At 38.0% G+C, this 25,095-nt stretch overlaps 1 protein-coding gene across 3 annotated transcripts in view; it reads right to left on the bottom strand.

Moving 5' to 3' along the window:
• Window positions 1-25,095, bottom strand: part of TMEM144 (transmembrane protein 144) — a 70,139-nt gene that overhangs the window by 43,503 nt on the left and 1,541 nt on the right. The window contains exons 1-5 of one of the 3 annotated variants that reach the window (XM_017859697.1): window positions 15,643-16,000; window positions 14,388-14,557; window positions 11,826-11,948; window positions 9,725-9,824; window positions 7,421-7,501 (exon numbers count right to left, since the gene is read on the bottom strand). In XM_017859697.1, the coding sequence (XP_017715186.1) occupies window positions 7,421-7,501; window positions 9,725-9,824; window positions 11,826-11,948; window positions 14,388-14,496 (413 nt within the window). In that variant the 5' untranslated portion in view covers window positions 14,497-14,557; window positions 15,643-16,000. Of the gene's footprint in view, window positions 1-7,420; window positions 7,502-9,724; window positions 9,825-11,825; window positions 11,949-14,387; window positions 14,558-15,642; window positions 16,001-16,631; window positions 16,866-25,095 lie in introns of those variants that run through there. The other 2 variants (XM_017859696.1, XM_017859695.1) reach the window with 2 other exon arrangements.

Raw genomic sequence — 25,095 nt, forward strand, 5'->3', positions numbered from 1 at the left:
TTGGCTATCCCTTTCACCCTGGCATTTCATCAACCAGAAGGAGAAAAAAATAAGACATTGTAAAGCGAGAGAAGCCCCTTATAGGTCTTTCAACTCTCACATCTATTTAGATGCAATTGGAGCCCCATAAAGAATACCAGATCAATTTAAAGCTTAAAATCAGATAGCTACAAGATTTAAGTCAATATTTTAGTAGGTGACAGTTAATAAAAATGTAGATTAGATAAACTACATCTATTACAACCAACAGCAACAAGCTTTTCAAGAGTTAAAAGAAAAACTCATGTTAACCCCAGCCCTGGGGCTACCTGGCTTGACAAAACCCTTTACACCCCATGTGTCAGAAAAAAAAAATGGCAGTTGGAGTTTTAACCCAGACTGCAGGGTCCTGGCCAAGGCCAGTGGCCTATCTTGCAAAACAACTATATGGGGTTTCCAAAGGCTGGCCCCATGTCTAAGGGCCCTGGCATCAACAGCCCTGTTAGCACAAGAAGCAGATAAGCTAACTCTTAGGCAAAACCTAAACATAAAGTCCCCCCATGCTATGGTGACTTTGATAAATACTAAAGGACATCATTAGCCAACGAATGCTAGACTAACTAGATACCAAAGCTTGCTCTGTGAAAATCCCCACATAACCATTGAAGTTTACAATACCCTAAACCCCGTCACCTTGCTCCATGTATCAGAGAGCCCAGTTGAACATAACTGTGTAGAGGTATTAGACTCAGTTTATTCTAGTAGGCCCAACCTCTGAGACCAACCTTAAACATCAGTAGACTGGGAGCCATACGTGGATGACAGCAGCTTCACCAATCCCTGCCAAGTGACTCTGAAGAAGACGACAAGCCCTGCTCTAGTCATACTTGGAGGCTGACTGGTCCACGCACAGCTGAAGCATGAGGAAACTCATTGCAGGACTCATTTTCCTTAAAATTTGAACTTGTACAGTAAGGACTTCAACTGACCTTCCTCAAACTGAAGGCTATTCCCAGTGTATACATCAAGTCACTGAGGTATGACAAAAGGTTGCTATGGTCCTATTATTTTATGGTTATTATAAGTGTACTGGAACTCTAAAAAAACTTGTTTGTATAATATTATTCTATACAAGGTATGTAGCCTGAGAAATGACCAACCTGATGTGTGCTATGACCCATTTGAGCCTCGCATGACCAGAGTTTTAAAATAAGATTAAAACTGAAGACTGGTGAAGGCTCATAAATGATACAAGCAAAGTGTTAGTCAAAACAGAAAAAAAGAGAGGTGCTCAAACAAGTCACCTAAAATTTGATGCCTGTGCTGTCATTAATAATAATAAGTTAAAATATGATGTAGTTCTCTTAATTAAGAAAGAGGCTATATGACAGAAAATAAGTACATTTATCATAAATTAAGACTATGTAAAATAAATGTACATACCGGTCTTGTGTCATTTAGGCTACTTAAATAAAAAATAAAAAAAAAAATCCTGTCCACATTCAAAAAAGAGAAAAGTGGCCATTCCTGTGCCAGTAGTCAGTGGAACCCCTTAGAACCAGTAATAACTAACCCCTTAATCCTTGCTGGAAAAAAGGGGAAGGTGTAACCCTAAAATTGATGAGGCTGGACTGGATCTTCAAGTAAATATTACAGTTTGAAGAAAAGTTTATAAACGCTCTCCTGAGCCAGTATTTCAAAACTTCTATGATGAACTGAATGTGCCAGTACCAGAAATTCCAGGAAAACAAGAAATTTGTTTTGCAATTAGCCGAGCATGTAGCCCAGTCTCTCAATGTCATTTCATGCTATATATGTGGAGAAACTGTAATGGGAGATCAATGACCATAGGAAGCCCAAGAATTAGTACCTACAATTAGCCCAAGACCCAGTTCCTGATAAATTCCTGGCTCAAAAAAAAATCACCCTGATAGTTTCTAAGACCTAAAAGCCTCAATCATTAGACAATACTATATAGCAAGAGTGGGGAAGACTTCACCCTTCCTATAGAAAGATTCAGCTGCCTTAGGCAAAACTGTGTACTAGTACTACAAAACAGCCACCTAGTACAGTTCAAACCATACTAAGAAAATCCATTTAGTAAATTCCCAAAGTTGCAGACCGCTTAGGCCCACCCAGTATCCCTCTGGGACTGGACAGCCCCACTAGGTTATACTAGATATGTAGACATAAGGCCTATGCTAAGCTACCTGAGCAGTGGACAGGTAGTTGTGTTATAGGCACTATTAAGCCATCTTTCTTCCTAATGCCTGTAACAACAGGCAAACTCCTAAGCTTCTCTGTCTATGCTTCCCGCGAAAAGCGAAGTGTAGCCATAGATAATTAAAAGATGATAAACGGCCTCCTAAAAAAATTATACAATACTATAGGCCTGCCAGTTAGGCACAAGATGACTCGTGAGGATACTGGACCCCATTTACTTGCTCAACCAAATCATATGGTTGCAAGCTGTCTTGAAGATCATCACTAATAAAACTGGTAAAACCTTGAGTGTTCTGGCCCGGCAAGAAACTCAGATGAGAAATGCTATCTGTCAAAATAGATTGACTCTTAACTACTTGCTAGCAGCTGAAAGATAATTTTGTAGAAAATTTAACCTTACTAATTGCTGTCTACATACAGATGATCAAGGGCAAGTAGTTAAAGACATAGTTAAAGATATAACGAAACTGGCACATGTGCCCGTGCAAGTGTGGCATAGATTTGATCCTGAGGCCATGTTTAGAAATTAGTTCCCAGCACTAAGAGGATTTAAAACTCTTATAATAGGAATTATAATAGTAATAAGAAGCTACTTACTGCTCCTTTGTTTGCTACCTGTACTTCTAAATGATAAAAGCTTCATCGCTACCTTAGTTCACCAAAACGCTTCAGTACAAATGTACTATATGAATCACTATCAATCTATTGTACAGGAAGACATAAGTAGCAAAATAAGAGTGAGAATTCCCACTAATAAAAGTGAGAGTCTTAAAGGGAGGAAATGAGAGAAGAGAGACAGACCCTCTCATATTGTTTTATATTGTTTTATATTCAGAAAAGGAAAGAGAAGCAAAACTAAAGGCAGATAGCCCGGTGCCTAGGAACCAGACCCAAAACCAAGGAACCAGACCTGAAACCAGGCCTGGGCCTGCCTGACCTAAGCCTGGTAGTTAAAGATCGACCCCGGCCTAACCGGTTATGTTATCTATAGATTCCAGACATTGTATGGAAAGGCATTGTAAAATCCCTGTCCTGTTCTGTTTCATTCTGATTATCGGTGCCTGCAGCCCCAGTTGCGTACCCCTTGCTTGCTCAATCGATCACGACCCTCTCACGTGAACCACCTTAGAGTTGTGAGCCCTTGAAAGAGACAGGAATTGCTCACTCGGGGAGCTTGGCTCTTAAGACAGAAGTCTTGCCCAATGCTCCAGGCCGAATAAACCACTTCCTTCTTTAACTCGGTGTCTGAGGAGTTTTGTCTGCGGCTCGTCCTGCTACAACCTTACCATTGAAAGAAAAAATAACAGAAAGCAGCAACAATAGCATCAACAACAAAATGTCCCTACAGAAAACCCCATTCAAGGGTTAGCAGCCTCAAAGATCAAAACTAGACACACTCATGAAGATGAGAAAGAATTGATGAAAAAATGCCAAAACCCAAAAGGCCAGAGTGCCTCTTCCCCTCCAAATGATCACAATGCCTCTCCAGCAAGGGTGCAGAATTGGATGGAGGATGAGATGGATGAACTGACAGAAGCAGGCTTCAGAAGATGGGTAATAAAAAACTCTGCTAAGCTAAAGGAGCATGTTCTAATCCAATGCAAAGAAGCCAAGAACCTTGATAAAAGGTTAGGGGAGCTGCTAAGAAGAATAACCAGTTTAGAGAGAAACATAAATGACCCGATGGAGCTGAAAACATTGCATGAGAACTTCGTGAATCATACATAAGTATCAGTAGCCAAATCAAACAAGCAAAAGAAAGGATAGCAGAGTTTGAAGACCACCTTGCTGAAATAAAGCATGCAGACAAGATTAGAGGAAGAAAGAACGAATAAAGTCTCTAAGAAATATAACACTATGTAAAAGACTGAGCCTATGATTGATTGGAGTACCTGAAAGAGATGGGGAGAATGGAAATGAGCTGGAAAACACACTGCAGGATTTTATCCAGGAGAACTTCCCTAACCCAGCAAGACAGGCCAACATGCAAATTTAGGAAATACAGAGCACACCACTAAGATACTCCATGAGAAATCAACCCCAAAACACATACTCATCAGATTCTCCAAGGTCAAAATGAAGGAAAAAATGTTAAGGGGAGCTCAGCTAAGAGAAAGGCCAGGTCACCTACAAAGGGAAGCCCATCTGAGTAATAGCAGATCTCTCAGAAGAAACTCCATAAGCCAGAAGAGATTGGGAGCCAATATTCAATATTCTTAAAGAAAAGTATTTTCAATCCAGAACTGCATATCCAGCCAAATGAAACTTCAAAGTGAAGGAGAAATAAAATCCTTTCTAGACAAGCAAATGCTGAGAGATTTCGTTACCACCAGGCCTGCTTTGCAAGAGCTCCTGAAAGAAGCACTATATATGGAAAAGAAAACTGGTACCAGTCACTGCAAAACACACCAAAATATAAAGATCAATGACACTATGAAGAAACTGCATCAACAAGTGTGCAAAATAACCAGATAGCATCAGGATGACAGGATCAAATTCACACATAACAATATTAACCTTAAATGTAAATGGGATAAATGCCCCAAATAAAAGACACAGACTGGCAAATTGGATAGAGTCAAGACCTATCAGTGTGTATTCAGGAGACCCATTTCACATGCAAAGACACACATAGACTTAAAATAAAGGGATGGAGGAAAATTTACCAAGCAAATGGAAAGCAAAACACAGCAGGGATTGCAATCCTTGTCTCTGACAAAACAGACTTTAAGCCAACAAAGATAAAAAAAGATGAAGGGGATTACATAATGGTAAAGGGAACAATTCAACAAGAAGAGCTAACTATTCTAAATATATATTCACCTAATACAGGAGCACCCAGATTCATAAAACAATTTCTTAGAGACCTACAAAGAGACTTAGACTCCCACACAATAATAATGGGAGGCGTTAACACCCCACTGTTGATATTAGACAGATCAATAAGACAGAAAATTAACAGGATATTAACAGGGATATTCAGGACTTGAACCCAGTTCTGGATCAAGTGGATTTAATGGACATTTGCAGAACTCTCTACCCTAAATCAACAGAATATACATTCTTCTCAGTGCCACATAGCATTTATTCTAAAATTGATCACATAATTGGAAGTAAAACACTCCTCAGCAAATGCAAAATAAGTGAAATCACAGACAGTCTCTTAGACCACAGTGCAATCAATTAGAACTCAGGATTAAGAAATTCACTAAAAACTACAAGATTACATGGAAATTGAACGACCTGCTCCTGAATGACTCCTGGGTAAAAAACGAAATTAAGGCAGAAATAAAGAAGTTCTTAGAAACCAATAAGGACAAAGAGACAATGTACCAGAATTTCTGGGACACAGCTAAAGCAGTGTTAAGAGGAAAATTTATAGTACTAAATGCCCACATCAGAAAACTAAAAGATCTCCAATTGACACCCTAACATCACAATTAAAATAGCAACAGAGGCAAGAGCAAACTAATCCAAAAGCTAGCAGAAGACAAGAAATAACTACAATCAGAGCAGAACTGAAGGAGATAGACACACACACACACACACACACACACGCACACAAACCCCCCCAAGAATCAATGAATCCAGGAGCTGTTTTTTTGAAAAAATTAACAAAATATATAGACTGCCAGCTAGACTAACGAAGGAGAAAAGAGAGAAGAATCAAACAGACACAATAAAAAATGATAAAGGGGATATCACCATTGACCCCACAGAAATACAAACTACCATCAGAGAATACTATAAACACTTCTGTGCAGGCTGGGTGCAGTCGCTCACACCTGTAATCCCTGCACTTTGAGGGGGCGCTAAGGAGGGTGGATTACTTGAGGTCAGGAGTTTGAGACCAGCCTGGCCAACATGGTGAAACCCCATCGCTACTAAAAATACAAAAGTTAGCCAGGCATGGTTGCAGGTACCTGTAATCCCAGCTACTCAGGAGGCTGAGGCAGGAGAATCATTTAACCCAGGAGGCAGAGGTTGCAGTGAGCTGAGATTGCACCACTGCACTCCAACCTGGGCAACAGAGTGAGACTCCATCTCAGAACAAAACAAAACAAACAAAAAACCCCACTTCTATGCAAATAAACTAGAAAATCTAGAAGAAATTGATAAATTATTGGACTCATACACCCTCCCAAGACTAAACCAGGAAGAAGTTGAATCCCTGAATAAACCAATACCAAGTTCTGAAATTGAGGCAGTAATTAATAGCCTACAACCAAAAAAAAAAAAAAAAAAAAAAATCCCAGGACCAGATGGATTCACAGCCAAATTCTACTAGAGGTACAAAGAGGAGCTGCTACCAATACTTCTGAAACTAGTCCAAACAATTGAAAAGGAAGAACTCTTCATTCACTCATTTTATGAAGCCGGCATCATTGTGATACTAAAACCAGGCAGAGACACAGTGAAAAGAGAAAACTTCAGGCCAATATCCCTAATGAACATTGATGTGAAAATCCTAATCCTCAGTACTGGCAAAATGAATCTGAATACTGGCAAACTGAATCCAACAGCACATCAAAAAACTTATGCACCATGATCAAGTCAGCTTCATCCCTGGAATGCAAGGCTGGTTCCACATATGCAAATCAACATACATCATCCATCACATAAACAGACTGAACACTGCCATATAGAGATTCAAAGACATTTTCCCCTTATTCATAGAGTGCATACAGCTAGACACAGATGCAACCAAACATGGGCATTCAAAAGAGTATGTGTTCTCACAGGTGAAAGCTGTCTAGCTAGGTTGAGAAGAGTGAGTGAGGAGACAGGGAAGTGGAAACTAGGTGAGACAGGAAGTGAGTCGTACATAAAAGAGAGAATCAGTGACTACTCCAGGGGCATCAGGAAGCCAGCAGAACGCTTTTTTGCAATAGCATGTTTTAGTTTGCAAAATATTTGATTTTCATTGATAAGCTATGTGTGATGATTTTCTACATGTTATAGATGATAAAACTAAGCTTAAGAGCAGTTAAATGATTTTCCAGGTTCTCAGAGTTTTGGAGAGCTAAAGCTGGGGCTCCTGCCCCCCAAATCTGGTACTTTTTATCCTCTAAAACCAGTCATTGTAAATGAAGAATCTGAGGAACAAGCGTGTGGATTTTATGAAATGTAGGTTTAAAAATGTAAACATATCAGGATCCTTAAAAAAGCACTCTCCATGTTTTTAAGAACAGCAAAATCACTAGAAATGACTGTGTACCTTACTACTGAGAGCCCGGCTCCAACGTAATTCAGCAGCGGATTTGGTACTTCTTCTGCATCCAGTCCAAACCAGCCAAACCTGAAAATCCAGAAAGTCACATCAAATTAAATATTGTTAAGATGTTTCACCATAATGTTTAAGGGCATGGACTCGGGGCCAGATTCCTGGGTTCAAATCCTAGCTCACTCACTTATTAGTTGTGACTTTGGGTAAGTTACTGATTTTCACTGTGCCTCAATTTCCAATTTTTTTTTTTTTTTTTTTGAGATGGAGGCTTGCTCTGTCACCCAGGCTGGAGTACAGTGGTATGATCTTGGCTCATTGCAACCTCTGCCTCCCGAATTCAATCTATTCTCCTACCTCAGCCTCCCAAGTAGCTGGGACTACAGGTGCCTGTCACCAAGCCTGGCTAATTTTTGTATTTTTAGTAGAGGCAGGGTTTTGCCGGTCTTGAACTCCTGAAATCAAGTGATCCACCCACCTCATCCTCCCAAAGTGCTGGGATTACAGGCATTAGCCAACGTGCCCAGCTTCCCATGTTTAAAATAGGATAATAATTGTACCTACCTTATAAGTTTGTTACAAAGATTAAATGAGTTAGTATACATAAAAGTACTTGTGAATGACTCTTTAGTAAGACTAAAAAAGAAGTAGGAAAAAATAGTTCACCTGACTCATGGAAGGTTAATTAATTGGTTACAATATTGTATTGTATACGATATTGTATAGTGTTTGGAGTAGACTTTTTAAAAACTTCTAGGTTAAATATCCCTACTCTGTCATCACCACAGATTTTTTTTTTTCCTACCTTGACATTGCTGTGATCATCACCAAGAATCACTGAGAACCATCCAGGGGCAAGAGGAAAGGAGAAAAGAAGGAAAAGAAAAAGAAAATAGCAGGAGGTGGGGAATGGGGAAAGGATGGGAGAGAATGTATTGGAAGTTAGTAAGTTGGTTTGTTTTGTTGTTTTGAGGTGGTTATAATGCTTTGAGTGGAAAGGGAGTCCAAAAGGTAAGATGAGAATAACACCCTACATTCTACTCATTTTTCCAAAATTGATTTGAGTGTTAATCTTAATGCTGACCAAGAGCACCAGTCTGATAGAACTTTGTGTAATGATGGGACTGTTCTCTATCTTCACTGCACAAAAGAGTAGCCTCTCCCCATATGTAGCTACTGAGCACACCAAATGTGGCTAGTGCAATCAAGAAACTGGAGGTTTAATTTTATCAATTTAAATTAATTTAAATTTAAATATAAATGACCTCCTGTGGTTTCTGGCTACTCTATTGGACAGCACAACGCTAGAGCTGAGGCTGGCAAACTTTTTCTCAAAGGCCAGACCGTAAATAATTTAGGCTTTGAGGGTCAGTTATTCCCTTGCTGCTCAACTCTGCCACTGTAATAGAAAAACAGCCATAGACAGTCCTTAAATGGATGGGTTTGGCTGTGTTCTGATAAAACGTTATTTATAGAAATGGCTGGGAAACCAGGCCATGGTTTGCCAACCCTGTTCTAGAGGGAAGAATATGTGCTCTGGAACTAGAAGACCTGGGTTTGAATTGTAGCTTCATAGTTCTGTGACCTACAGTAAGTTACTTAACCTCTTTGTGTATCTACTCTAAGATAGTGCTTACTTCATGTATTTGTGAAAGTGAGATGATAATGATGCATAGCACATGTCCAGCAAATTGTCACACAATAGAAAGGGACAATAAACATCAGTTTCTTTTTTCTCTCTCTACTTCTGTTTGCCAGATTTAATGCTACACTATATCTTGATCAAATATCTAGATTATTTATTATTTATTTATTTATTTATTTTGAGACAGAGTCTCGCTCTGTTGCCCAGGCTGGAATGCAGTGGCGTGATCTCGTCTCACTGCAAGCTCCGCCTCCGGGGATCATGCCATTCTTCTGCCTCAGCCTCCCCAGCAGCTGGGACTACAGGCGCCTGCCACCACGTCCGGCTAATTTTTTGTATTTTTAGTAGAGACGGGGTTTCACCGTGTTAGCCAGAATGGTCTCAATCTCCTGACCTTGTGATCTGCCCGGCTCGGCCTCCCGAAGTGCTAGGATTACAGGCATAAGCCTGTAAATATATTTAATTTCTACATATTCTAAATATTAAGAATTTAGGGCAAATAGCAATAGAAGGTGGCATATTTGATGTGTATGTTTTACCAGCTATAAACTCTGTGAGAATAAGAATCACATGTTATTCCTCTCAGTAAACACTTGCCTTACATAGAATATGGGTGCAGGAAATCTTAGTTGAACTAATTTGACTTGAATTACCTTGAGCTTGCCCAGCCAGTTAAGGCATTAAATGATCCCCAGATTAAGATTCCAAGGCCTAATCCAATGGTTTTGATAATTGGGACAACAGCAATGTTCCCTGCAGATGTAATATACAGAAGAAACATGTCATTTCCAATATAGAAAATACATTTATAAATAGAATTAGTTTTTATTCTAACTTCAACTGAAGTGGATGGGATTTGGACAAATTTAGTAAAGCACAGTTCCTTATTTTGAAGTAAGATAACCACATTTTGGCATTAAATTTATGATTATGATTGCTAAAAGAACTAGGCTTAGGGAAAAAGTCTATAAAGAAAAATGTTGAACTCCTAATTGTACAGAGGTTTCTCGCCCTTCGCATAGCTCTCTATTCTGTGACTCTTCATGGAAGCTGTCAGTGATAAGTTATCAGTGACCATCCTCTTAGACTTGAACTAGGGCCAATTACTGGCAGAAATCTTTGGCCATAAAACAGGCCCAGAATTTGCTCTTCCATGATTGCTGATTTGTCTTCTGGATTTCCACATTCACTCTCTTATGTTTTGAGGGTCACTGAGGGCCAAATCCATATGCATATATATTTTTGGTCTGTCCTACAATCTCTTCTTGAAAGGTTATCTCTTTAGGATTCCATGATGTCTTCATCACTTGATTCTCCTCCTGTTTCTCTCTTTAGCTCTTTCTCTAGCTGCTATTTTTCATCATTCCTTCTGGATTAAGGTACCTCCTAAAGATTTTCCCTTGAACATATTTGTCCCCTTGCTTTATTGTCCTTTGGGTACTTGACCTAATTTCATGATTTCAGCTACCAGCTAAAGGTGCATGTTCCCAGTGCTACAGCTCTAACCTGGACCTACTTTAGAGTTTTAATATTATTCTCCAAACCATCAAGAAGAAATCTCCAACCAGATGTTTTCTATGGTGGAAACATTAGGATGTTCATGCTCAGAAAGGGCCAAGCTGAACCCATCCTTTTCCCTTTCAAACATGTTCTTTTTCCTTTCCTCACATGTGTCAATACCACCACCCTCCTAATCACCTGTAATCAAATCTCTATGTTATCATTGGCCCCCTCCCATTCTGCTATGCCCTATATGCTCTCAGTTGCTCCAACCTATGGCATGCACATTTGCAACATATCTCAAATTGGACTCTTTCCCCACAGAAACTCAGTGGAATCTGCTGGGTGAACAGAAATACTCTCATGGCTATAAAGATCTGCAGGATGGATGGATGTTTTGTCTGTTCCTCTCCCTCTATTAGATATGACAAGCAATCATACGGAGGTCTAAGTGAGGTATAATAATGTAAATCCTGGTGGAAATCTAAAAGCTAACTCTTTTGTCTTCTAACTTATGAACTTCACTAAATCATTTAACTCCTCAGAGACTCAAATTAAGTGGGTAATAAATAAATTTTAATTTTAATTTTTTAAATAAATTTTTAACATTTTCACATGTATTTGCTCTTAATGAAATTATTTCTAAAGATCATTGATACTTGGAATTCTCTTTGCTGAAGAAAAAAAGATCTCCTGGGGTGTATTTATATTAATTGAAGGGAAACACTTCTTGATTGACCAAGCCAAGTTATGAATTCTAATTATATAATTTCAGGTACTGATAAGGAAACAGAGATATTTTTGTTTACTTTGCTTTTCTGTTAACTAGCCCTTTTGAAATGAAGTATCTTCACATTGGCCTAATTAGGTTAAGCCCTAAAATGATATTAGTAGAGATTACTATTTAATAAATATTTTCTGATAAACATGCTAGAAAAAAGGGGGCAGAACACACTGAAATAATAAATGAGTTATGCTTGAATAGATGGAGAATAATTAAAATGTTTTTACTATAATAATTTTCTACCAGGAACTTAAAAGTAAATCATTTAGAGGAATAAATCAGGTGGAACAAATCAGGAAAGGCACCAAAAATATTCATTGAGCATGTGAAGGCAAGAAAGTAGTTAATTTCGAGTATCTATGACTAAGGGTTATCAGAATCACTGTTTGTGCTATTTCCTCCTATTGTGAACAAGAATTATTTTGATCATTATGTTACATAATAAAAGTATAAATTATATCAGACATTACCTGTTGCCCAAATGCAGCCTCCAAGCATTGCAAAAGGCCAAAACTTTGGGCAATGTAATATCAGATTGACCACCAAGGCAACCAACCATATGGCAGCACAAAGGACCCACTGGAGAAACATTCCTGGAAATAAACAAACTCGGTGTTAGTGGTTCAAACTGAATTGAATAAATTTGTGCTCAGGAATATCTATGAGGTGGTATTATAGGAATGGCCACAATTTATTGAATGCCATATGCCATGGACTTTGCACATTTCATTCTTATGACTACTCTGCATCATAATTAACCCTAGCTCAAAGATAGAGAAAATGAATCTGCAATTAAGCAATGTGTCCAAACAGGTAGTAGTTTGTTGAGCTGGAATTTAAACCCAGGTCGACTCCAAGGCTTAGACATGGTGTGCTCTGGCTTAATATTATTTTTTTCTCCTATTAGACAAATCAAGAATTTTCGGCCAAAGAGTGATGGCAAGACCAAGTGTATATTCTCATTCAGATGCCACACTGAGTACTCCTGCATCCCCAAAACATGGCAGTAAGTACTTCAGAATAGCATGACAGTAATTTAAACCTTCAGTGACCATTTGTGCCACCTCTGGGATAAAAATAAAATGATTTATGGTCATACATAGGCCTCATACAGTTAGAGTTCAATGCCTATGATGAGTCAGGCATTATAAAGCTGAGAATTAGCTTTCTAGGTCAAGGTTACTCTACTTTCTTTACTTTGAGTTGCCATTTTCCAGTTATCTGAAGATAACCTAGTGATGAGGTGTATCTGTACCTTTTTGAGGCTTCTGCGTCATTAAGGATTTAGAGATTAAAAGGATGACGAAATAGTTGACATTGAAAGAAATACTGAGGCAGTTAAAACTCAATGGATTACTTCTAGCACTAACTTTGGAAGATTGTTGCCCTTCTTGGATTCAATCTCATGGTGGAGGAGAGAGAAAAAATGGCTGCTAATCTCTATGACAAAAGAGTAGAATCAGCCAGGCGTGGTGACTCACGTCTGCAATCCTAACACTTTGGGAGGCCGAAGTGGGTGGACTGCCTGAGCTCAGGAGTTCGAGACCAGCCTGTACAACATGGTGAGACTCCATCTCTACTAAAAATGCAAGAAATTAGCCGAGTGTGGTAGTGTGTGCCTGTAGTTCCAGCTACTTGGCAGGCTGAGACATGAGAATCACTTGAACCCTAAAGGCAGAGGTTGCAGTGAGCCAAAATTATGATACTTCACTCCATCCTCGGTGCAAGAGTGAGACTCTGTCCCCTCAAAAAAATGAAAAATAAAAAATAAAAAAGAGTAGAATCACAGAGATGAAAAGAAACTTCATTTTATAAGTTGTTCGCTTTACAAATGAGAAACTGAAAACAGCAGAGCTGGTAATATTTGCCCAGGATCACAAAGCTAATTGTGGAAGATTAAAAGCTAGATCCTCTACCCATTTTTTTTTTTTTTTTTGTTCCTCAGGTAGTTCCTATTCTTGTCCTAACTCCAGAGGAAAAAAGAAGAAAGGCCCTGGAGGAAAACAATTTGTAATCATATTTTCTAAGTGCACGAAGACAAAGAACTGGGGAAATAACACAACTGTGGTCAGGTAATAAATACTACCAAAGAAGTAATCCAAACATGTGTTCACTATCAATCTCAATTCCTTCTCCTGGCTTCAATATGGAAGTCAGGTAAATACAAATAACTCTTGCTTCTCCTTCTCCAAAATTCACATTAGTCAGTTCTGCTATGATGTAACAAGTGCATTCCTTGAAATCACTGCACTATGCAAAATCATGCAGTAAAACCTGCAGAGCATATGGGGAAAATGGGACTAGGGGAACAACACTCAACCTAATTAAAATGGTAGTACAGTTTTAACTGGTTAACTGGTTAATTATATGAACGCTATAATAAATAGGGCATTTGAATTGAAAAAGTCCAGAAGTTTGCTCCTGGAAGTGGGCATCCAAAGGGTTGCAGCTTAAGAGTTACTGTGAAGGTGTTGGGTGAGGAGTTCTGACAGCAGATGTGGTCGGGTGGAATACTTCATAACCACATGTGGTGAACTAAGGGAGCTGGTCGATATTTGAAGGATGTGTGGGTGTATGCGTGCATTGTGTGTATTATCACACATCTTTATTCATCTAGGTGCAGCTTTCTGTGTTTATCTAGAGCTTTCTCATAGACAAAATTGCACATAAGCAAGCTAAAAATCTGTTATGCTTAAATTGTTCTCTAATATATCAATCATGTTGAAGATTCATGTTTTCAAAACAAGCGTTATTAGTAGAACTGACTATAAATTTCTTCCATTCATATAATGGCCCAAGAGCTTTCCTGACAGTAACCTCCCTAGCTTTACCATGAAACAACCTTAGTGGTTCTCCTATTCTGACTTGCAGACAAACTGCTATGGGCACTGTCAAATGATTAATTTTAAGCTCTATTCATTAGGTATCAAGATCAACATGATTTATTTTCGTAGCTGTACTTTTAAAAGACCAAAAAAGTAACTTCATTTTTAAAAATAACATAACGTTAACAATCAAGGAAAAATAATTACCATCACCAGTATCAAATTTTTTAAGTGGCACAAAATTTGAGCCAAACAAAAGGATAGCTACAAAACAGGAGATGTAACCAAAGGTTAGGTCTGCTCCATTATTGCTCATGGTTCCAGTCTTGATGAGTTTAGCTGGTTCACTTCAGACTTGATGTACTTTTCAGGAGCTTCTGAAATTAAAAAAAAAAATGAAACAATTGAGATGTGAATCTGTGAACAAATTGTGATTAACATATTTATCAAATTTTTCAAAAGTATGCTAAGACTCCTTTCTGTGGATGGTTAGGACATGACAGAAGTATATATTATGTTTGTACTTCATGCTCATTTATTCTGTCAGCAAATATTTTTGAACACTAGCCTACAATTTAAAAAGAACAACTTTGTTTTCAGGGCTTGAAAGCCTAACTTCTTCTAAGATCTGAAGACAATTTTAGTACATTACAAAAAAAAAAAAGTATCCCATGTAGGTTCCATCACTGCAGAAAGTTTTAGTGAACAACACAGCTAAACTTATTTAACAGCTCTAGCTCCTCTATGAAGAAAAGGACTAAAACCACAAATAACCAAGAATTAGACATTTTTTCATAAAGTTAGCATTTGGAAAAGGCCACTGAATACAATTCAGATTTTTAGTTTCCCAAGATACAGGAGAAAAAAACACCACCAAAGTAATTTTATCACAGGGTACAGAGTCTTTCCACAATGCCTTCTTGGATTCATTCATATATGGCACACTGGCCCTTTGGAATAAGTCCTCTGGAATAGAATCAGAATAATCCAGTGGTTTCTTTTTCCCTGCAAATTTAATGTTATATTAATAACGTCTTGTATATATGTATTGAATAAAGTACACCTGAAATCAAATCACCTTTCCTTGTTATTTTATTTCACAATGACAAATATTTAAAGGGCCATGTATTGTTCCTAACGTGTTCTTGCAGAGAATATTAAATATACAACAACCTACAAAATATATTATTTGCCATTATTAAAGGTAGTTTAACTGAAAACAAGGATCACTTCAAAACTGGTCATAAACTTTAGTAAAGAAAATGTGTATTTGAAATTGTGTGGACTTTCTTAAAACAAAAACAAAAACACATTGCTATTAAGAAAACATCCTCCTTAGGGATGTGGTTGAGGAAGAGACACTGAGGCACATTTCAACATTGACACAATAATGCTATTCAATAAATATAATAATAATTCTACTGTTAGGCTCAAAGAGGGGTTGAGCCCTACAGAGACTTACATGGGTTATGACTCAAGGGTCAGCTGAAGCAGGTGCTTGCTGCTAAGATAACAGAGGTGCCAAGATAACAAAGGTGCAACAGGTCAGAGATGCAGGAAGTCATAGGAAGCTTGAAAAGCTAACCTATGACTAAAAAGACACATGATTGGGTGATAACGCATTATTTTCTCCTCATTTTAATTAACAACAAGCAAAGCAAAACAAAACCTTTATGTGTACATTCATAAAAAGAGAATGTCTAACCTTCAAGAGTGGCAAATTATTTATTGAAAAGAAGGCTCCACAAAGGCCCTACACCTCTGAAACGGAGAGAATAATTTGATGTGCTAATTAGAGTGCATGAGCTTCATTTTGACTACTGAATAAACATCAATCAGTTATTACCTATAGATAAATGAAGGTTATTGCATGCAGCTCTTGTACATTTTAGAGCATGTGATCTTATTTCATTGTGAATTGGCAATAACTTACTGTCTTTAAAAGGCTCTACCTCGCTCTAAAACAATGAAATTTTGTGGAAAAGAAAAGGAGTATCACTCCATCCAGCACATTTTTTTCCAATTCTTCCTGCACAAAACCTAAAAAGTCTCAAACATTATTTTAATGTTTTCTTTTCAGTGTCCGCTGATATTTTGTCAAACTATATTAATTCATTTTTATTTTATTACTTTTGTTTCATTTATTAGTAAATACTTCTCCTTTACATTTTTCCTAGTAATTTAAACTTCTACGCAGACTTGGAAAAAATTCGTATTCGGTATGTTCTGATCAATACTGTTTGCTCCACTCCAACTAAAATTTCCTTTTTAGTTTCATGTTGATTTCCCCAAATCTCCTGGCAAGTACCGCCTGTCTTTGGGCTAAAATTAACAGTGCTTGAATGTATTTATTCTGAGCCTTGATTTTCTTTTAACCATGAGCACGTTTTGAAAATCATGGGACGCTCCCCTGCAAAGCGACTTTGCTTTCCTTTGAGTGGCTGTACTCACTGCGTTCCGGGCTGGCGGCTGAAGCTCCTTCCTACTCAGCGCCGGCGCGATCCGCCCCCTACATGCCGGCGTGGAGCCGGAGCCTGACTCATTCCCTCTACGTGCTGGGGGCGGTCTGGCCAGCCTTTACTTTCTGCGGGAACAATTTCCCACACACCGGCCGGGAGGAGAGGGGAGGGCTCTAGCACCCGTGACCCAAAGTCTCATTCCCAGGGTGCTCGCGAAGAGCGCCAATCCAGCCTTGACTTCCTGCTGGGACGTTTACCTCCCTAAGGAGGGTGGAGAGGGGAGGGCTTTAGCACCGGTGACCCAGAGGCCTTCATAGGACACAGGTTGGGGAACGCCTTCCTTCAGTTGCTGTCCTGGAGTGAATTGTCAGGTGGCTCATGAGGAGTCGTCAACCCTGGGTCGGTCAACCAGGAAACTAGAAGAGTTTTGTGTATTTCAAGAGGTGATTATTCAGGGAACTCTCAGCATGTCACCATCTCTAAGTGTCACAGAGGGAGGTATTATTTGTGCAGTTTGTGGATAAAACAAAAGGTTGAGGAATTTCACACCACTGTAAAAGATTATGTCAAGTGAATTTTTCCACTTGGTATTAAGAAATTCATCTGCACCACTGATGTCAGTAACATCCCTCGTGACATAACAAGATTTCACTTGTAATCACTAACTATAGATGCAACCAAGCCATTTATCTGTACAGGCTATTTATCTGATTTTTTGTCTTGTTTTGTTTTTGTAAACGGAGTCTCGCTCTGTCGTCCAAGCTAGAGCGCAGTGGCGCGATCTCGGCTCACTGCAATCTCCGCCTCCTGGATTCAAGCAATTCTCCTGCCTCAGCCTCCTGAGTAGCTGGGACTACAGGCGCCCACCACCACAACCGGCTAATTTTTTGTATTTTTAGTAGAGACGGGGTTTCACTGTGTTAGCCAGGATGGTCTCGATCTCCTGACCCTGTGATCTGCCTGCCTCGGCCTCCCAAAGTGCTGGGATTACAAGCGTGAGCCGCTGCTCCAGGCCTGTATTTTTATCTAATATGTACTTAGTGTCACATGAGAATACATGTTCTAGGTTTCTCAAGCTTGACTGCACATAATGGCCCAGGGAGGTGGCTTTAAAAAACAAAATAAAACAAAACTACTATCTGGATCCAATACCAAAGCAATTAAAATAGAATCTCTGAGTATGTGACTCAGGAATCATTTCCTTTCAAAAGTCTTCCCCGGCTGACTCTAATGTGAAGCTAGGCTCAAGAATCATATTCTAATCAATACTTGTCAAACTGTATTGCCAGTAAGAATAACCTGAGGAATGGGTTAAAATGCAGGTTCCTGATATCTTTATTTAGATTTTGAGGAATATTGTTCTAGTTCTGTACTGTCCAATATGTAGCCACTAGTAGCATGTGGTTATTTAAAATTAAATCACAATAAAATATTTAGTAGTTTGCTTGCACTGGACACCTTTCAAGTGCTCAGTGGCCAGATATGCAGGTTATAGAACATCTCTGTCATTGCAGAAAGCTCTACTGGAAAACACTGCTCTAGACTGTTAGCCATGGAAGTACAAAGGTTACCCAGATAAAATCATCTCTTCAGTCGGAAGAGATGTATACAGGCTCGCCTGTAATACTAGCACTTTGGGAGGCTGAGGCGGGCGGATCACGAGGTCAGGCATTGGAGACCAGCTTGGCCAACATGGTGAAACCCTGTCTCTTCTAAAAATACAAAAATTAGCCGGGTGTAATGGTGCATGCCTGTAATCCCAGCTACTTGGGAAGCTGAGGCAGGAGAATCACTTGAACCCGGAGGCAGAGGTTGAATGAGCCAAGATAACACCACTGCTTTCTAGCCTGGACGACAGAGCAAGACTCTATCTCAAAAGAAAAAAAAAAAAAAAAAAAAAAAAAAATCTCTTCATGTGCGTTCACATATACCAAAGGATGCAAACTTTAAGTTGGAAAGGGGAAGTGTAGATTCTGTGCTAGTATGAGTTCAAAGAAAGCTTCTCTGAGGAAGTGATAGTTAACTGGAGACCATCCAGTGGTTGGTAATGGGTGTAGCATTCACAGGAAGGAGAAAACACAAGGACTGTTAAAAGATGACATTTCCTAGAAGGAAGTTCTGCCTTAAACATTATCACATTCATAAACTATCATGTCAGCTGAGCAGATGGGAAGGCAAAATAACATTTCATTTAAATAATTAAAGCAGCAAAACTTTTTCACTTAAGGAAGAGGATTAATTTAGCAGTACAGAAAGATTTTGAAGAAATCAGTTCCCCTTTCCACACATGCACACTTAAGACATACACAGATACACAAACTCACTTCTAAAAATATAGGGCCTAAATCCAGCCTAGAATTGTTTCACTTCATTGTCACAAGATCATGTGGTTTATTCTTGCTTCAGACTCACATGAAGAAGTTAAAGCTTGTGTCAGCATTTGTTGAGAATTTCTGAAGTCCAAAAGTGAGTTGGGGGCTGAATTAGGCCTGAGAAGATTCATTATGGGATATGCCAGGCCATTGCTTTTTACATTATGCCACAGAGCAAATCCAAACATGGATGACTCTATTCTTAAACTGAAATTTTTCTTTCAAATTGTTTCATATACATTAATGCCTAAACATAATGGTCAGTATTGGAAGAGTCCTGGCAGACGCTAGAAGATCCAGGTTTTGACTTTAGCTTCATCTGTTAGCAATATTTCTCATGGAAACTCATTTAGTCTTTTTAAACCTCAATTTCTTAACATGTAAAATGATAATAATAAGACCTGTGCACCTCCCCTTTTTATGTGGTCAGAAGATATATATGTGTGTGTGTGTGTTTGTGTATACAACATTATGTATATATAACATTATGTATATATAACATTATTATTAGGACTTCTGGTTTCTGCTCTGACATTTGAAAGGTGTGAAAGTCTCCACTCCCATCATCACAACAAGAAAAAAATGAGCAAATCAAAAATCAACAACTCTTTTTAGATCTGCAGAGAATTGATGTCATAGGACATGCCACCTCTTTGCAAACTGAACAGATAGATGAATACAGAGAATTACAGCTTATCAGGACAGCAAAAACCACTGGAGCCAGTAAAGGGTAGGGGGGCATTTATACAGTATTTGGTATAATGCTGAAGGCTGAGTGTGGACTAACTTGAGAGTTGAAAACTCGGAGACAGAGGGAATCATTCATATGGGAGCATCCACACATTAATGAGTTTTACTTTCAGAAGATAGGACAAAACTTTCCTCTTTTTTTCTGGCGTGTGGGAGGAAAAAAATAACTACTTGAAATACATTCAGAAACAAAAGCATGCCCTCAAGGTAAACTTTATCCCAGAGCTTTATCTGAATTAGAGAAAAGGCAACTAGACAGTTTGAACACCTTCTACACTTTGTTTCTCACATAAGGAGAAAAACAAAAGAAGAAACTCTTATGAAGTAAGTTCACAACTCAGGGATTTTGGACAACTAGAAAGCAAAGTTTTAGATGTTGGCAAAGATACAGAGAAAAGGGAATGCATATACACTGTTGATGATGATGTAAACTAGTACAACCCTTACGGAAAACAGTAAGGGGATTTCTCAAATACCTGAAAATAGAAGTACCATTCAGCCCAGCAATCCCACTATTGGGTATCTACTCCAAGGAAAAGAAAGTGTTATATCAATGACACTAGCACTCATATATTTATTGGGGTACTATTTACAATAGCAAAGTCATGGAGTCATCCTAAGTGTCCATCAATAGTTGATTGGATAAAGAAAATGTGGTATATATAAACTACGGAATATTATGCGGCCGTAAAAAGCAGTGAAATCATGTCCTTTGCAGCAACGTGAATAGAGCTAGAGGCCATTGTCCTAAGTGAAATAACTCAGACAGAAAATAAAGTACTGCACACTCTCCCTTATAAGTGTGAGCTAAACAATGGGTACACATGGATATAAAGGTGAAATAATAGATACTAGGGACTCCAAAACAGGGAAAGTTGGGAGAGGAGAGCAGATTGAAAAATTACCTATTGGCTCTAGTGTTTACTATTTGGGTGATGGGTTTACTAGAAGCCAAAACCTCACCATTACAGAATATATCCATGTAGGAAACCTGCACATGTGCCTTCTGAATCTAAAATTTTTAAAAAGAAATAAGAATTAAAAAATAGAGATTTTTATCATAACATTATAGAATGTATCAACTCTCCAATATCTTATGATCACATAAATAGTGCTCTGGTATAATAACTGTGGATCACAACTAGAGAGAGTTGCAAGACACAGACTCTGCTTAAGAATGAGTCTCTAAGAAAACCCAAAAACAACAAATAGGGGAGACAAAAATAAAGATATTAGAGAAAATAGAAGCCTCCGACACTTACAGCTACAACAACCATTAAGCACAGTCTGACTTCTGGCCTGATAAACATAAAAACTAAAGGTCTACTTATCTTGTTTTCTATTATCTGATACATCATGCCTTGCTTTCAATGAACAATTATAAGGCATGCTGAAAGGCAAGAAAAAACACAGATCTGAAAAGACAAAGCAAGCATCAGAACCATATTCAGATATGGCAGGGATGTGGGAATTATGAGACTGGAAATTTAAAATATGCTATGACTAATATGCTAAGAGATCAACTGGGAAAAGTGCAAGAACAAATGTGTAATATAAACAGAAAGATGAAAACTCAAAGAATCAAAAGGAAATGTTAGAGAATAAAAAACATTATAATAGAAATGAGAAATGCTTTTGACAACTGCAAAAGAATCAGTGAGCTTGAAGGTATGTCAATGGAAACTTCCCAAACTTAAATGGAAGCAGAAAACAGAATATGAAAAAAGAAAAACCCACAAAATTTCCAAGAACTGTACGAAAATTACAAAAGACATAAAATACAGGTAATAGGAATACCAGAAGGAAAAGAAAGAAAGCAGCGGAAGATACATAAATAATAGATATCTAGGTATCTAATAATAGTGGACAACTTTCTAAAATTAATAACAGACATCAAACCACAGATCCAGGAAGATCAGTTAACAACAAGCAAGATAAATTTTTTAAAAAACTAAATGTAGGCATATTGTATACAAATTGTGGAAAATTAAACAAAGAGAAAATGTTGAAAGGAGTCAACAGGAAAAACTATCACCTTACTTATAGAGGAACAAGGATGAAAATTACATCAGACTTCTCAGAAACCATGCAAGCAAAAAGAGAGTACAGTGTTGAAAGAAAAATCCACCAACCTAGAATTTTTTCCTATCCTTAATTGATTGCATAGATAACTGTTCAAAATAATAATATCAGTAATATATTGGGTCGTATTAGTCTATGAATAAATGAAACAAATAACTGCAATGCTTTAAGGGACAGGAGAGAGGCATGGGAATAATCTTTCATACAGTACCTGCACTAACTGTGAAATGGTATAGTGTTATTGAAAAGTGGACTTAGTTGTAAATGTGTACTGCAAACTCTAGGGCAATTTCTAAAAACATATCTTTAAGTATAATTGATATGCTAAGAGAGGATAGAAAATATAATCATATAAAATGCTCAATTAAAACTAGAAAAGGGAGCAAAAGAGGTATATTAGTCTATTTGCACACTGCTGTAAAGATACTACCTGAAGCTGGGTAATTTATAAAGGAAAGAGGTTTAATTGACTCACAGCTCTGCATGGCTGGGGAGGCCTTAGGAAACTTACAATCATGGCAGAAGGCGAAGGAGAAGCAAAGGCATGTCGTACATGGCAGCAGGTGAGAGGAAGCGAAGGGAAAGAGCCCCTTATAAAACCATCAGATCTCGTGAGAACTCACTATCATGAGGACAGCATGGGGGGAAACCACCCACATGACCCAATCACCTCCTACCAAGTCCCTCTCTCAACAGGTGGGGATTATGGGGATTACAATTCCACTTGAGATTTGGGTGGGGGCACAGAGCCAAACCATATGAAGAGGGGAAAACAAAAAAGGGAAATAATTACAAGGGCAACAAATAGAAAACAATATATGGGAGATATTAATCCAACTCTATCAACAATCACTTTAAATATAAATGGCCTACCAATTAAAAGACAAAGACTGATAGAATGAATAAAATGCAGGCATCAACTCTATGTTGCTTACCAGAAATCCATGTTAATTATAAAGACACAAAAGGAATGGAGAAAGATATATTTTTCTCTTCTTTTCTTTTTTTTACCTTTGAAACAGGATCTCACTCTATCACCTGGGCTGGAGTGCAGTGGCACAGTCATGGCTCACTGCAGTCTCGAACTCCTGAGCTCCAGTGATCCTCCCACCTCAGTCTCTTGAGTAGCTAGGACTGCAGGCATGTGCCACCACAACAAGCTAATTTTTAATTTTTTGTAGAGATGAGGTCTCACTATGTTGCCCAGGCTGGTCTTGAACTCCTGAACTCAAGAGACCCTCCTCCCTCCCAAAGTGCTGAGATTACAGCATGAGCCACCATGCCCAACAAGATATATTTTTCTAACACTAATCAAAGGAAAGCTAGAATAACTATTTTAACTTCAGACAAAGCAAACTTCAGATAAGGAAATTATTAGGAATAAAGAAGGCAATTACATAATGATAAAGGGGCCAACTGTCCAACAAGCCATAGCAATCCTGTGTATGCACCTCACAGCAGAGTGTCAAAATACATAAGGCAAAATCTGGTAAAACTTCAAGGAGAAATAGACACAAATAGACTGTTGCAGTTGGGGTCTTCAATATTCCTCTGTTAGTAACTGGCAAATCAAACAGGCAGAAAATCAGTAAGAATGTAATAGAGTGAATAGTACTATCGTCACCTGGGTTTAATTGATGGTTATATCTCATTCAACTGCAGCAAAATACACATTCTTCTCAACCTCATATAGAACATTAACCTAGATACACTACATTTGCGGCCTTTCACATATGTCAGAACCTATAGAGCTATCATACAACATACAGAGTGCACTCTAATGTAAATGATGGACTTTAGTTAAATAATAATGTACCAATATTGGTTCATCAACTGTGAGAAATGTACAACTCAAATGCAGATGTTACTAATAGGGGAACTGTGAGAGAGTAGAGATGGGTCATATGGGAATTCTGCTCCTATCTGCTCGATCTTTTCTCATAAATCTAAAACTACTCTGAAAATAGTGTGCAAAAGTGTTATAATTTTAAATTTGTGATTATTTTACAGCAGTTAAACTATTTTCTAAGCCTGGTGAAGGAAACCAACCCCCTAAATGATCTCATCATATTTGCACATATATTTATATATTTAATATTGTATATATTAATATGTAATATAATATATTTATTATTTATTTAAATGGATAATGTTCTGAATATATATTTAATATAGATCAACATATTAAATATTAAATATATTAATGCAGAATATTTATATATTAAATATGTATTTAAATACAATGAGATTATTGATGGGGTTGGCTTACTTCACCAGGCTGAGAAATACATATTATATATATTTAGATATGATGAAGTAATTGATGGGGTTGATAATTGATAACTGATGATATATATTTGCCCATTTATTTAAATGTATATTTAATTCATTTGACTATGTTTTTAGCCATTCATCAAATACAAGATTACTTATAAAGTGAGAAATCTACTGTCAAGTGGCATTTTATTCTTGTCTATAGAATCAAAACCAATACCTATATTTTCCATATTTAATCTCTGAACACTTGTTTATCTTTTTATGATCTTTTGGGATGTTTGGATGTGGGAACTTTAAAAAAATCTAGGCTACTTACTCTCCTTCCTCCAGTTGCTAAATGATCCTGCAGACTGAATGTATCTGCTCCTCGTTTTGAGGATCTCTGTGTATAATGAGAAATGATGACTGGTGAAGGCAGAAAAAAAAATCTGCTGACTCATTGGATAACATAATCAACCACTTTATTGTTTAAAATAACCCTTCCTCTGTTTTTTGGAAATGGAGAAGGAATCAGTTTAACACATAATTTTCAAGTAGAATTTTATTATATCATAGAAGCAAACAAAAATTTCCAAGAATAATCTGAAATTAGGAAAAATGTGCCAGTTTACTGAGAAATAATGATGCTGTGTTGAAATGTTTCTCTCCTGATTCAAAGTATATTTTCCATGTAAAATGTTTTACAATAAGAATACCCCAGGCTAGGCACAGTGGCTCACGCCTGTAATCCCAGCACTTTGGGAGGCCGAGGTGGGTAGATCACTTGAGGTCAGGAGTTCAAGATCAGCCTGACCAACATGGTGAAACCCCCATGTCTACTAAAAATACAAAAAGTTAGCCGGGCTAGGTCGCGGCGCCTGTAATCCCAGCTACTGGGGAGGCTGAGGCAGGAGAATCACTTGAAACTGGGAGATGAGCTGAGATTGAGCCACTGCACTCCAGCCTGGGTGACAAAGCAATACTCTGTCTCAAAAA

Source organism: Rhinopithecus bieti, unplaced genomic scaffold, assembly GCF_001698545.2.
Source record: "Rhinopithecus bieti isolate Rb0 unplaced genomic scaffold, ASM169854v2 scaffold_50922, whole genome shotgun sequence".
Lineage (NCBI taxonomy): Eukaryota > Metazoa > Chordata > Mammalia > Primates > Cercopithecidae > Rhinopithecus > Rhinopithecus bieti.